Consider the following 15,940-nt stretch of genomic DNA (forward strand, 5'->3'; position numbering starts at 1 on the left):
TCTTCCCAATCCTGGCTCTTGACACACATTTGTATCATCTCTATGTCCTGGGTCTGATGTCTCTGGGGAGCCAGACAGAATCTTTAAGCTGCCTCCCTAGTGTGTTTGCTTAAAAATTATGAAATATTTTAAGCAATCAGAATAGTACAGATAGACTATTATTTTTAGTGATGACCCCTTAACCATTTCCAGAACTAACAATGATTGATGGCCTACTATACAAATTCCAGGATTTTAAATAAGTAACAAAACAATATGCAAACAGAAGACAACGTTTCTTTAATTTTCCTCCATTAGAAGCCAACCCTTCCTACCATGGTGTTTGCCTCTCTGATGTTATTGCTCTTGCTGGCCTGGAAAACACATATTGGATTGTCCTGTCACCCCATCTCTTCCATCAGATTCACCAACAACATGGAAACCAGAAACCAAACAGGTGTTTCAAAATTCCTTCTCATGGAGGTGACAGAGGATCCAGAACTGCAGCCCCTCCTCTTCAGCCTGTTCCTGTCCATGTACCTGGTCACCATCCTGGGAAACCTGCTCATCATCCTGGTTGTCATCACTGACTCCCACCTCCACACCCCCATGTACTTCCTTCTCTCCAATCTGTCCTTTACTGATATCTGTTTAAGCACAACTACCATCCCCAAAATGCTGCTCAACATACAAACACAGAATCAGAGCATCACTTATAAAGGTTGCCTCACCCAGGTCTGCCTGGTCCTGGTTTTTGCTGGTGAGGAAAGTTGCCTTCTTGCAGTAATGGCTTATGACCGTTATGTGGCCATCTGTCACCCACTGAGGTACACAGTCATCATAAGCATCCGTCTGTGTGGCCTGCTGACTCTACTCTCCCTGTTCATAAGCATTGTGGATGCCCTGGTTCAGAGCCTGATGGTGCTGCAGCTGTCTTTTTGCACAGATGTTGAAATCCCCCTCTTCTTCTGTGAAGTTGTCCAGGTCATCAAGCTTGCCTGTTCTGATGCCCTCATTAATACCATTCTGACATATTTTGCAAGTGGTATACTTGGTGCTATTCCCTTGTTTGGAATAATTTTCTCTTACGCTCAAATTGTCTCCTCTGTTTTGAGAATGCCAGCAGCAGGAAGAAAGCATAAAGCTTTTTCCACCTGTGGGTCTCACCTCTCAGTTGTGTCCTTGTTCTATGGGACAAGTTTTGGGGTGTACATTAGTTCTGCAGTTACTGACTCATCCAGAATCACTGCAGTGGCTTCACTGATGTACACTGTGGTCCCTCAAATGATGAACCCCTTTATCTACAGCCTGAGGAACAGGGACATGAAGGGAGCTTTGAGGAAGCTCATTGGTAGGACACCTTCCGTTGTGTGACTGTGTCATCTGCTTTGGACTGAGGCTTCTAGAATGAGTCAAAGAGACAGAAATACTGGGTGAGCTGTGGTTCCTGACTCTTACTTTACCAAGTTGTTCTATAGTGACTAGAGAACATAATGGGTTAGTTCATTTTAACTTTGGGTTGAAAGCTGACTTGCTCATTGTACAGCTCTGGGGGTGTTTCAAAAATTAGTTCTGTTTTCTAAGCTCAGTTTCTTTGTCTGGAGTCATCTTCTTATTTTCTTTGAAAACTTCTTATGGATTTATTTATAAGAATATATCTAGGTTTTGCTTTTCTCATTCGTCTTGTCATTCAGTGTTCTTTACTCATCCCTGGTGGAGTCCACACAGAGAAATGTAACTGAATAAAGTTTATGGCATCATTAATGTCTTAGAGGATTGGGTGCAGTTTTAGGGCTTTCTTGCAAAACGTTTAAATGCATATTTATGAGGAAAGCTACTCTAGTGAGAATCACTTTACTTTGAGCAGCTGTTGAATGTAAAAAGAGGAAAAGGGGAATGTTGGTAAGAATCACACCTTCACTTTCCATATAGGCACACCCAGAAAAAGGATCCATCAGTCAGACTTATCTCTTTCAGTGTGGGGTTATACACAGTGGAGTTTTAAAGGAAAATCAGAAGATTGTCTGGACAGCCTTCTGTTCTTGTTGTCATCGGACGTTGAGAAAGTGGTGTTGTTTTCAGCACCGCATCTAAGAAACAGCTCCCTACCTGGCCTCTGAGATGGGTTCTAGCCCTGACTTTTCCTTTTGATGTTTATGGAACACATGCAGAGATAAATCACCTGTACTCTTTGCTCAAAGGGCCAGTTCCCTAATGTCACCCAAGAAATACTGACTTGGAATCTCTCGGGCTGGTCAGTTACCTTAGTTAGAACATGGTGCTGATTTTGAATCTCTGGGAAGATATGGAAGGGATGGGCATTTTTAACAGGCACTATGTGAGTATCTGATAATCTCTGTTGTCTGACATGCATGACTCATAGTAGAAGATCACGTGAGAAAGTACTTAGAATTAGGAATGTGTAAGGCCTTTCTCAAATTTATTTGTGAAAATAACATACACAAAGAGTGCATGAATCATGTCTGTAGTTCTCAAAGGATAATAACATACTAAAATTGCATATCACTTCCCAGAGGTAAAAAGTGTAGCAGCGGCATCCCCATAGAATCTACCTAAAGCATGTTCCACTCACAACAGCTGAAATTGTATTTATTATTTTATTCAAAGTTTTTCTATTAGGCTGACTCCTGCAAAATTATCAGTATGTGAACTTATTTGCTCAAGGAAACTAGCAATAGGGTTAAAACTCATCATGTTATCTCCCCTGTATAGGTTTTTGTCCAGTTTAAAATTTGCCTTTTTTCAAACCTGTTAAAAGTTTAATCTTAATGTGTGAATTTTATTTCCTGACTGTTTTCTCTGTATTGCACTTTAGATATTCTACTATGTCATTGTGTGTACAGTACTGATTTATTTAAAATAATCTCTTTTAAAATAATGCATGGTATCTTGTCAAACTGAAATACTTTCTGATATTGATGGAAATCTTATTTGCTTGTAATTATTTTTTGATATTCTGAGTAAATCTGTTGAATATTCTTGTTTGTGTGTTCTGGTGGTAAAGAGATAGAGTTTTGCAGTTGAGATGGGATTACAGGTATACCGGAGAACTTATGTTCCTTTGGGTAGTTCCACATGTTATCCTTAGTGGTTAAACCAATTTATAGCATGTTAAAAGTTCCATATCTTGTTCTTGATGTCCTATTGTAAGGGTAATCTTTGTACTTGACCCTGGTGCCTGGCTATGAGACTCTTGCAGGGGAGGTGGAGACCCCACAGACTACATCTCCAGTCCAGCAGTGTCTCTTTTGTTACCTGTGAAATATTTAAAAGGTACAGAATAGCAAGAGAGGTGCCCATCTATCTATTTCCAGAATTAGTAAAGAGTAAATTTTGACAGTTGCCATAATGGTTCTCTTCTCAAAGTAAAAACATAGTATGCATAGCAAAGACATTCTATTTTTATTCTACATCCCTCTTCTTCCAATTCCAAAGGCAACCTCAGTCTTAAATTTGTTGGGTCTCCAGGCATTGTTTTAAACTGTGCGTGTGTGCATGTGTGTGTGTGCATGTGCGCACACGTGTGTGAGTGCGTGTGTGTGTGTGCGTGCGTGTGCGTGCGTGTGTGCGTTTGCGTGTGTGTGCATGTGTGCGTGTGTGTGTGTGCATGTGTGTGTGTGCGTGTGTGTGCATGTGTGCGTGTGCATGTGTGTGTGTGCGTTTGTGTGTGTGCACGCACACACGATGCAAATGCCCATAAGTCTGAGAAGCTATAAATAAATTGTGAGGTCGTAAGACAGTGGAATACAGTGAAGGAGTGAAAGATAAGGAAGCAGAATGAAATGTACTAAGACTTAGAAGTCACTAGGTGTATTATCTTAAAAAAACAATTACAAAATGACACACACAATATATAAAATTTTCAGATGCAAAGTGATAGCATTGTTTATTGATAGAATCACAAAGAATATATTGAAAGTGCCAGGGGATAATACCAAGGTTAGAGTAACGGTCCCATTGGGGACAGGAAAGAGATGAAGAGTGTGAAAAAATTGAGGGGGGCGGTGTTCCAATAGGCTTGTTTTATTTTATTTTTGTAGAGTGCCTAATGTATGTTTGGCAACATATTTTATTTTTTATTGTCTAAATTTAAGGTGTACAACACTACATAGTGAAGTGATTACTATAGTCAAGCAAATTATTATATCCATTACCTCACATAGTTACCTTTCTTTTTATCCTTTTCTTTTTTTTCTTTTTCTTTTTTTTTTTTTGATGGTCAAAGCACCTAAACTCTACCCTCATAGTGAATTTCTGGCGTACGGTGTTACTAACAGTAGTCATCATGGTGTACATTATGTCTCTGGAATAGCTCATCCTCCATAAATGCAAACCTGTACCCTTGTACCTACATCTCCCCATTTCCCAGGCCACCCTACCCCTGCTGACCACCATTGTCCTCTCTGTTTCTCTGTATTTGATTTTTTTTTTAAGATTTCACGTGTAAGCGAGATCATGTAGTATTTTTCTGTGTCTGGCTTATTTCACTTAATGTAATGTCTTCTAGGTCTACACATTGTTGCAAATGGCAGAATATCCTTCTTTTTCAAGGCTGAATAATATTCCACTATATGTGCCAGGGTACTTTGGAAAGTTCTTGGAAAACGGAGTTAAAAGTGAACATGAATCTTTCCATGAACTTGTTGAAGACCCCTCATATATACTCACATAGCTCCCACATTTTCTTTACCATTTCTCTGTCAACAGACACATTAGGCTGTGTCCACATTTGGCTGTTGTGAATAATGCTGCACTGAAAAAGAGAGTGTAGGTATTTCTCTGAGTGGTGGTTTCATCTCCTCTGGGTGTATATGCAGAGGGACTGCTGGGTCCTGTGGTGGTTGTATTTTTAACTTCTTCGGGAACCTCCACACTGCTCTCCACAGTGGCTACACTGATACACGTTCCCGCCACCAGTGGACTACCGTTCCCCTTTCTCCATGCCAATGCTGACACTTGTCTTTGTGATAAGAGCGTTAACATGAAATTGTACAAGAGTGATTTCATCTAGAAGGAATTTATGTTGTATTATTGGTGTTGCAGATTTAGCTTTTCAAAATCATTTTCTTTCTGGGTATTTAAATTCTGATTTTCAGATTCTATTTAAATTGCTAAGTTTTTCTCTTTTCTTTTTTTAAATGAGATTTTTTTTTTTTTTTGGACTGGTAAGGGGATCGCAACCCTTGGCACAGTGTGGTCTGCACCACGCTCAGCCAGTGAGCGCACTGGCCATCCCTATATGGGATCCGAACCCGCAGCCTCGGCGCTACAAGCGTCGCACTCTCCCGAGTGAGCCACGGGGCCGGCCCTGAGAAATTTTATATTACCTTAATCCTCATTGTCATATTGTTCAGTAGTTGTTTCGGTTATAAATTTTTTTTCAACATTACACAATGTAATCATTTTTTGTGGCCCTTTGTTAATTTCTCACTAATCCTCTCCCTCCTCACCTTTTCCCACTTCTGGTGGACTCAGTTCTGTTCTCTCCTTTTGAAAATTATTATGATTGTCGTATCATCATGTTGACGGGATACTCACACTCCCACGTTTACTGAAGTTGTATGTACAATAGCCAAGAGTTGGAAGCAACCTAAATGTCCATCAATAGATGACTGGATGAATAAGGAAAATGTGGCATATCTACACAATAGAATACTACTCTGCCATAAAAAAGAATGAAATTCTGCCACTTGCAACAACATGGATGAACTTAAGAAAAATTGTGTTAAGAAAAGTAAGCCTAGCACAGAAAGAAAAATACCACATGTACTCACTCATAATTGGGAGCTAAAAAAAATAAATGAATACATTTTAAAAGTAAAGTTTTTATCTTTTGTTCTATCCATGTGCTCACTCTTTCACCTCTAGCAGGTTCACAGTTGCCCTGCCCAATCGTCCAACCTCATGCCTTGAATTCCATCTAATGACTGATTCCTAACAGTATTGAGAATATAAAAAATCCAGTCATCAAGTTGGCCAGAAGTTAGGTTCAGTTATTCCTTGGATTCTTTCTGAAACTCTCAGCTGATCTAAGTCCATTGTCATGGGTCCAGGCTGTGTTCACAACTTTGTATCCACTCACGTTTCTCAATAACAAAGCATCACTTAAGCCCTTTTTAGTATTTTAAAATAGTTTACATTTCATGTACTTCTTATATTTTATACTTTTAGGTCCTTTCGCATTTTGTCTATTATTTAATGAGTTTGATGTGAATGGGATTAAGATAGTGAAGGATGATATGGGGACACCATCCTGGTCTGAAGTGGGCTTCAATACACTAAGAAAATTGTGGATCAATAAAGTTCATACAGAACCAGAAAATAATTTGATAAGCACATAAAAATATTGAATACATTACAAATGAAAAAATTTTTAATTTTAACATTAAAATGCTAATATTATCCAATTTAATATTAACATAATGTTGTATCCCCACCTATTAAATAATGAATGAGATATAACTAAATGTACTGAGATTTTGCTTGCACACTCATGCTTTTCCATGGCATTGTAATTTCCCACTATTTTTACAGATAAAGTATCATAAATTCAACCCACAGTTTCCTAATGTGAAGAAAAAATATAAATTGAAATTATAATAATAAAATTAGCAAAGATGGCTGTAAAAGCCTTAAAAAGTAGTAATGGATCTTTCTGTATTGATCAGAGAAAGGCTTTTCACAGAGAATAGGCTGAAATCTGCTCTATAAAATTTGCACTGTGTACATTAAGGATCAGAAAACATTCAATGACTTAGAAAAACATCTGTTTGCATTTTTTACAGTCATTTACCTATATTTTATAATATATCACTTATCCCCATATATCAGCTGTATTTTCACACTTTAAATCGGTATCAGACTTCTTGATATCATTAATTAGTGTTGCCTTCATTCATTCCTAAGAAAATACTGATATCTAGTTATAGAATGCTGTGTGTTCATGTGTGCAAGGTATGCGACATGGGGATGAGCAGGCACAGGTGGAGAAAAGTAGGTAGTGCACACCTGGTCTTATAGGGTCAGGCAAGCAGCCATCCTGAATCCCTCCCTTCTAGAGTCTTGGTCTTTAAGGATTTGCAGTGTCCTGGGATCACAGCAACAATAAAATTCCTTGGCTAATGAGGAGCTTTGGATATTGAGCCTCTGGAGGTACAGAGACTGCAATGTGCCTGTGACCACCTCATTCAACAGTCATTCCTCAGCAAAGCAGTAGCCCCACCTGAGCCTCCTCCCACAGATGATCCCACCTGTCCAGGAGCCTGGTGCCTCACTCAGTCCCTCTGCCCTTCGGAAGGACAGATCTTCTGAGTGGTGCACACAGAGATGTCAAGCATCGTACCACTGTGATGCCAACCAGGTAACCAATAATCCCTTAGTTAATGTTTGGAATAGAGGGCAGGTGTTTTACAACAGGTTCACCCAGAGGAAGCTGTAGAACGAGTACATCAGAAGATTAGACAAGTCACCTGTGGGTCTCCTGCACAGCTGTCTGTCCTCTTTACATGTTTCCTTGTACCTTTGCACCAATACTCAAGCACCTCTTGTCTACCAATGTGGTAGTCGGTCTCTACTATGGCCAGGAGCATTTTCCTACTGAGCAGAAATCTGCACTTTCTAAAACAGGATGACTGTTCATAAATTCTCTAAGATTTACTAGCAATCCTATGCTGGTAGGTGGGGAGCATAATGTTTGGTAAATTTCACCTTATCCTCCCATTCCTGATTGTAGCATACATTTGAATTATCTCTGTTTCCTGGCTCTGATGTCTCTAGGATACCAGATGTAAACTTCAAGATGCCTCCTAGTCTGGTTTTCTTTAAAATTACAAAATATTTTATATGATTAGAATAACATAGAAAGTATAATTTTCAGAAACTGACCACTCCTTAACTATTTCTAGAACTAACAATTGTTGATGCTCTGGTACAGTAGCTTTGTGCCTTTATTACAGTAACAATATAAAATGCAAGAGTTCCTTTTGTATTCCTCTATAATAGTCTCTTTTCTTTCCCAAGATGGTGTTTGCCTGTGGTGATGCTCCTCCTGCTGATCTAGAAAATACATATTTGATTGTCTTGTCACCCCAGCTCTTCCATCAGGTTCATCAACGACATGGAAACCAGAAACCAAACAGCTGTTTCAGAATTCCTTCTCATGGAGGTGACAGAGGATCCAGAACTGCAGCCCCTCCTCTTCAGCCTGTTCCTGTCCATGTACCTGGTCACTGTCCTGGGAAACTTGCTCATCATCCTGGCTGTCCTCTGTAACTCTCAGCTGCACACACCCATGTACTTCTTCCTGTCCCATCTGTCCTTCACTGATATCTGTTTAAGCACAACTACAATCCCAAAGATATTGCTAAATATCCAGGCACAAAGTCAGAGCATCACTTACATAGGCTGCCTCACCCAGACCTGCTTTGTCCTGGCTTTTGCTAGCTTGGAAAGTTTTCTTCTTGCAGCCATGGCTTATGACCGCTATGTGGCCATTTGTCACCCTCTGAGGTATACAGTCATCATGAACCCCCGCCTCTGTGGTCTGCTGATTCTAGTCTCCCTGTTCATTTGCATAGTGGATTCCCTGCTCCACAGTCTGATGCTGCTGCAGCTGTCTTTCTGCACAGATGTTGAAATCCCCCTCTTCTTCTGCGAAGTTGTTCAGGTCATCAAGCTCGCCTGTTCTGATACCCTCATTAATAATATCCTGATATATTCTGCAATGAGCATATTTGGTGGTATTCCACTGTCTGGAGTCATTTTTTCTTATGCTCAGATAGTATCCTCAGTTTTGAAAATGCCGTCATCAGGCAGAAAGTACAAAGCTTTTTCCACCTGTGGGTCTCACCTCTCAGTTGTTTCCTTGTTCTACGGGACAGGTTTGGGGGTGTGCATTAGTTCTGCACGTTCTGACTCTTCAAGAAAGACTGCAGTGGCTTCGACAATTTACACTGTGGTCACTCCCATAATGAACCCCTTCATCTACAGTCTGAGGAACAGGGACATGAAAGATGCCCTGAGAAAGCTCACTGGCAGGACACCTTCTCTTCTCTAATTGTGTCATCTATTTTGGACTGGGGTCTTAGAATGAGTCAAAGTGACAAATTTGCTGGGTTAGCCACAATGCCCAACTCTACAGTCCCAAGTTCTTCGAGAGTGACTAGATAGCTTAACTGGTGAGTTCATTTTAGCTTGGCTGTTGATCTTCTCTCACTCATTGTATAGCTCTGGGATTTTACAAAAATGAGTCCTTTCTCTAAGCTCAGTTTCTCTGGTTGGAGTCCATGGAGTCTGAACCTGAGGCAAGGATTGTAGTGATTTTGATGGAACGTTCTCAGAAGAATAATTCAAAAAGTTGGATAGGCCAAGGAAAGGATCCCAACAAGGCTGTGGTCACAGCAAAGAGTAAATTCTGGCTCATTCCATGGTTATGACCATGTGAATTTCACTCCATAGTTAAGCTATCATGAGACATGAAAGATGGTCTTTAATACAATTCAGCAGTTCTCAAGACGGGTCATTTGTAAACTGTGTCTGTCCAGGGCAATCTCAGTATCCATAACACTCAGTTTTGCCACCTAAAATATTTCTGTAATTAGGTCATCTCAGTGGGTTTGAGATTGTTGTGAAGCATTTTATCTTGATCAGTGATTGAGGTTTTGTTTCTGACAAGGGAAAGAATCTGTATGTAACTGTGCACAAACAATAAAAATAATTATCTTTTATACAAGGACTTCAGAGATAGGAAATGTAGAGGAAAACTTATTTCCTCCTCCCTGTGGAGGCTTTATCCTAGTGTGATTGCTCTCATGGATCCGTACTGCTGCATGGATATAAGCACGGAATCCACACATGAGGTACAGAGGTAGAAACCTGGCCCTCCTTCCCTAGGTCTATTGGTAATTAATATTGTAGAAAGTCATCCAGAAGATTGCCCCTCCAATATCATTACTGAGAACTGGGTTATATGCCCTTTTATTAGTCTAATTCCTGGTGTAGGGGAAATTATCACTGCATGAGCCTTAGAGTGACCACATGCAGTATAATTCCTGTTGGGAAGTTTACTCCCAGTACAATTCCTGGTACCTAATAATTACTCAATACAATTTAACTATTATCACTAGATTTCATATCTTGCCTATATTTATAATCTTGAAAATCTATGGTCTTTGGTATCTTTTTTACTTACTTCAGCAATTAGATTTGTTTCCTTTTATTGTTATACTTATCAGCTGTCCTTTCCAGTCTGATTAATGTTAAAAAGAATAATTATTAGTTGGGTAGGACAAAGATAATTTTCTGCTGGAGTCTCATTTACTTTGAAATTTTCTCATTGATTTATTTGTAAGAATGTGTCTGAGGTTTCGCTTTTTTCATTATTTCATCCTGTTGTGTTTTTAGTCATCTCTAATGCAGTTCATATAGAGAATCAAATGTGGATAAAATTAATTGTGTCATTGATGTCTTATAGGATTGATTACATTCTAGGACTCCAAGACAGAAATTCTTAATGTATCATTATGAGAAGGTTATTCTGTGGAAAATTACTTTACTTTGAGAAAGAGATGTTGAGTCTAACACAAGACAGGTGAAAAGGGAGGTCGGCAAGATTAAAGATTCCACATTTAACAGAAGCTTAATAAAGTGGGCCATCAGAGAATTATCTCTGTGGATGAGGGATTAAAACAGCAGAGGTCTCACAGGAAAATGAAAGCATTGGTTGGAAAACCTTCCATTTTGGCTGTCATTGCAGGTCGAGAGTGTAGTATTATTTTCAGCACCAGATCTAGAGAACAGCTCCCTGCCTGGCATGCAAGGTGTCTTCTAGAGCAGAGCTTCTTGCATTGATGTCTATGGAACCCCTGCAGAGATAAATCACCTGAGACCTTTACCCATATCCTCACCCAAGAAATAATGAGTTTGAATCTCTGGAGAGATATGTGAGTGATGAGCATTATTTGTATTTTGTGAGATTCTGATGACCTCTGAAGTCTGACATACACGACTTTCATATTAGAACATCATGGGAGAATGTATTTAGAATTAGTAATACTGGAAGGCATTTCCTCAATTTTACTTGGAAAATAGCATGTGCTAAGTGGTGCATGAGACCTATCTGTAGTTCTGAAATAAAAGTAACATAATAAAAACAGATGAACATATTCAGGGGTTAAAAGTAAAGCAATGCCACCATCACAGGATCCACCCAAAGGTCAGCCACGCCCATCACCCTGTCCTCTCTCAGCAGCAAACTCTGTCCTGAAATCTGTATTTATCGTTTTCTATGATGTTCTTTTAGGTTGAATTCTATAAAATTGTCATGTGAAACTGGCAATAGGATTAAATGTCGTCAAATCATGCTTGTATGTGTTCCTGTCCAATTTCAAATATTTTCTTCTCAAATTTGTGCAAAGTGTAATCTTAATGCATAATTTTTCTGTCCTTATTATTTTCTCAGTATTGCAGTTTTAGTATTCAGTCATGTTGTTGGGTGGAGCCATAATTAATTTATTTCCAATATCCTGTATTTCTACATTATATATGGTGACTTTTCAACATTGTGATCTTTTCTGATATTATGCAAATTTTGTTTGCATATATTTTTCTGTTATTATATATAAATATGTTTGAATGTTTTATGCTTGTCTCCTGGTTGAAATGAGAGAGAGGTTTATAGTTAGCAGAAAATTTTTTCAGATAAGGTTGTGCCTATTTTCCTTTCAGTATTTTCAGACAGTTTTTCTAAGCATTTGAACCAATTTACATAGACATTAAATGTGCTTGGTGATCCATATCATGGCCCACCAGTTTTGTTTATATTGAAAATCTAGTAGGTTGAAAATTGTTTCATTTACTTGCATATCCCTTATGATTATATAGTTGAGGGTCTTTTCACATAATTTGAGGCCAATTTTTTTCCCTTTGATTAAATATCTGTTTTTAGTACTTATGCTGAACTGTTTATCTTTTTCTTATTAATTCATATGCATTCTCTATATAATAAGGATATTGGTCTCCATTACAGACATATGCATTGCAAATGTCTTTTGTGGTATGTCATTTTTTTTTTTTTTTTGATGTCCTTTGTAGTTTTTTGCATGGACATAATGTGAGTCTCTCATAGATAAAATATACTAGGATTATGTTTTTTAAATTTATATGGCCAAATTCTGCTTTTTGATTGTAAAGTTTAGTCCATTTACTTTTAAAGAAATTGCTGATAAGAAGAGACTTATTTACACTATTTTTCTATTTTTTCTGTATGTTTTACTATTTCCTCCCTTGTTTCCTCCATTACTGATTTATTTTGTGTCTAACTGATTTTTTGTAGTAAACCTTTTTGATTTTTTCTTCTTTCCTTTTCTGTATATATTATAAATTTTCTTTGTGCTTACCATGGGCATTACATTGATCATTCTCAATTTATAATAATATAGGTCAAATCAGCACCACTTTAACTTCAATTGCATGCAAAAACTTTGCTCTAATACAGAATTTATGTTCTCTCTATATGTTGTTGCTAACTGAATATAGATCTTTAGGTATTGCTCCTCAATAAGATAGTTTTATAAATTTGTATCCATTTGTCTTTTAAACCCTATAGAACATTAAAAGTGGAGTTAGTTACAAATTAAAAATACAAAAACAGTGGCTTTTTTATTTCTTAATTATTTACCTTACTGGAAATATTTATTTTTTCATACAGATTTGAGTTACTATCTCATGTTCTTTCATTGCAACATGAAGGACTCCCTTTACCATTTTTTGTACAGCAGACCTAGTGATAATGAACTCCCCTCAGCTTTTGTTTATCTTAGAAAATCCTACTTATCTCTGTTTCTTGGAAAACAACTTTGGAAGATCTAAAATTCCTGGCTGAGAATTTTTTTGTTTCAGCAGTCTAAATTTGTCATTACACTAGTTTCCTTTCTTCATAATTCTGAAGAGAAAGGGAATGTTAGTCTTACTGAGTATCCTTTGTAGGTGATAAGTCTCTTCCCTCTTACTGCTTTCAAGATTCTCCCTTTGTCTTTATCTTTGGCAGTTTGATGATAATATATTGTTGTGAGTGTCTTTGAGTTTATACTGCTTGTACTTTGTGGTTTTGCATTTATGCAGACCTCACAGACTACATCTCTAGTCTACCAATGTCTCTTTAGTAACTTTTGAAGTGCTTTTAAAGGCAGCCTAGTGGGGAACAACAATGCAGGTGCTTGTGCATTTGAGTCCCGAATTAATAAATTTTGACATTTTCTGTAATACTAAGGTACTTCAAAAAGTTCACAGCAAAATAGAATTAAAAGATAATAAAATATTTCCAAGAACATTTTAAAGACCCCTCATAGTTTTCTTCGTAAAGAAATGAAGTATTGTTGGACATGATATTCCATTTTTATTTTCCTCCAATTTTCTCCTTCCATTCCCATAGACAACCCCAGTCTTGAATTTGACCCTAGGTATAGATTTGAACTGTTTATACATGTAAATGTTTGTGTGTGTGTATGTGAGTGTGTGTGTGTGTGTGTGTGTGTATGATTTTTTATGTGGCAATGCAAATGCCCATCAGTTCAAGAAGATGAAAATAAATTATGATTTTTAAGACAGCAGAATACAGTAAAGGAGTTAAAGTTAGTCAAACAGAATGAAATGTAACAAGACTGCTAAGTCATCAAATACGGCGTACTTTAGAAAGTTTCTGGAAAGATTCATATTATTTTTCAATTCTATTTTTCCACAAACTTTTTGAAGTAGCCTTATATTTTCTAAGGAAAGAAAGAACACAGTATTGTGGTGGTCTTACAGAGGGAGGGAACATTCCTAGGACTACAAAGTGGAGTGGGGGGAAGAGAGGGTACAGGAGGGAAGTTTGGGGATAATTGGTTGGGGACATGGGGTACAAAAGTAATTTCTAGTAATGGATATGCCCCCAGTATGAATCTTGCCCTCACAGCATGGGCCCGAGGGGTGAGAATTAGGTTTGTATCTCATGAATATTCTTAACAAATAAAAAATAATTAAATAAAACATTTCATACAAAAAAATGGAAAAAAAAAAAAAAAGAAAAAGCATTGTAAAATGACATGTACAATATTCAAACACAGATTTCCCCATGTTTTTAACCCATCCTAGCACTACTCTGTATGTGATAGTTTCCTAACACTCAGTATTTCACGGTCATAAATTTACGTTTAGCTTCATTTAGTATTTCCCTTTATAATGATTTCTGGTACTGGTTTGCCTTCACCCCTGGAAAATCAACAATGTACCTGGACAGTTACGTCCCATGGATTTACTGAAGCTCCTGTCTACTTCTTCTGCACCCTCAATCCAAAGCTGATGGTCTTAAAATTCCAGAAAAGTCCACTTGAATCCAATACACGGATGAACTTTCTCTCTGTTTGGACATTTATGATAGCTCCCTTCTGAACACCAAATGCCTTCTTAAAGCATTAGCAAATAAAAAAAGGCCATAAGGTTGCTATAAACAAAATTCAACTACGCTCTGTGTGTGCCTAATATCGGGGTCATAATATCACAAATGCAGGAAAAACTATCTCCACACACTGAGCTTCTACTAGTCAACATGATAAACGGATAAACAAAATGTGGTATACACATACAAGGAATATTATTCAGCTTTAAAAAAGAAGGAAATACATGGGGGCCGAACCCGTGGCTCACTCGGGAGAGTGCGGCGCTGGGAGTGCGGAGGCCGCGGGTTCGGATCCTATATAGGGATGGCCAGTGCGCTCACTGGCTGAGCGTGGTGTGGACGACACCAAGCCAAGGGTTACGATCCCCTTACCGGTCACAAAAAAAAAAAAAAAAAAAAAAAAGAAGGAAATACTGACACGTGCTGTAACATGGATGAAACGAGTGCATTATGCTAAGTGAAGCAAGCCAGTCACAAAAAGACAAATGCCTAATGATGTCATTTATTGGAGGTATGTAGAGTAGACAAATTCATAGAGTAAAATTATGGTTACCAGAGTCTGGGGACAGGGATGGAAATGGGAACTTGTTCTTTATAGGGTATAGCGTTTTATTTTTCCAAAATGGAAAGAGTTCTGGAGATTGGCTGCATAACAATGCAAATGTACTTAACAGTACTGAATTGTACACTCAAAAGTGGTTATAATGGTAAAATTTAGGTTATGTACATTTTACCATAATTTTTAATTTTTATTTTTTGTGCAGCTGGCTGGTATGGGCATCCAAACCTTTGACCTTGGTGCTAGAATGTTGCACTCTAACCAGCTGAGCTAACAAGCCAGTTCCCTACAAAAATTTTTAAAATAAGTCACCTATACACAATCATTGCCAGTTTTATATCTTTGAAGAATAGTTCTCCCCTGCATTCCAGATTTACAAATCTAACCTCCCACTTAACCTCTCCATGTACATGCCTAATAGGCAACTCAAGCTCAACTTATCAAAAATTACACTGCCAATATACTTGTAAACATCCAAATATGCTTCATTCATACTTTTTTTCTGTCACAGTTAATGGCTATTTAATTCTTTCAGGGGTCCAGGCAAAAAATTTTAGCATCATTGTTAATTTCTTTCTCCTACACGCTGTGCTCAATTTTTCAGAAAACCATGTTGTCTGGAACATCAAAATATGTCCAGTTTCTAGTCAAATCTCACTAATTTCACTATTACCACCATGGTTCAAGCAAGTCATCATTATATCAGGGTAGGTGATTACAACAACCCTAAACCGGGACTACCCTCTTGTATGAGTCAGTTTTCTATTGCTGATAACAGAATACCTAAAACTGGGTATACCTATTTTATACAGAAAATGAAATTTATTTTTTATAGTGCTGGAAGCTGCAAGTCCAAGGTCAAGGGGGCACATCTGGCAAGGACTTTTTTCTTGGTGGGGACTCTCTACAGGGTCCTGTGGTGACGCAGGGTATCACATGATGAGAGC

At 38.0% G+C, this 15,940-nt stretch overlaps 2 protein-coding genes across 2 annotated transcripts; both read left to right on the plus strand.

Moving 5' to 3' along the window:
• Positions 1–393: 393 nt before the first annotated feature.
• LOC134388539 (olfactory receptor 7G1-like) lies at positions 394–1,353 on the plus strand. Its single transcript, XM_063111647.1, has one exon. The coding sequence runs from the start codon at positions 415–417 to the stop codon at positions 1,351–1,353; it is 939 nt and encodes a 312-aa protein (XP_062967717.1). The 5' UTR covers positions 394–414.
• Positions 1,354–8,101: 6,748 nt separating this feature from the next.
• On the plus strand, positions 8,102–9,055 carry LOC134388479 (olfactory receptor 7G2-like). The gene has a single exon (XM_063111550.1). The coding sequence runs from the start codon at positions 8,117–8,119 to the stop codon at positions 9,053–9,055; it is 939 nt and encodes a 312-aa protein (XP_062967620.1). The 5' UTR covers positions 8,102–8,116.
• Positions 9,056–15,940: the final 6,885 nt, after the last annotated feature.

This window comes from Cynocephalus volans, chromosome 10 (assembly GCF_027409185.1).
Source record: "Cynocephalus volans isolate mCynVol1 chromosome 10, mCynVol1.pri, whole genome shotgun sequence".
NCBI lineage: Eukaryota > Metazoa > Chordata > Mammalia > Dermoptera > Cynocephalidae > Cynocephalus > Cynocephalus volans.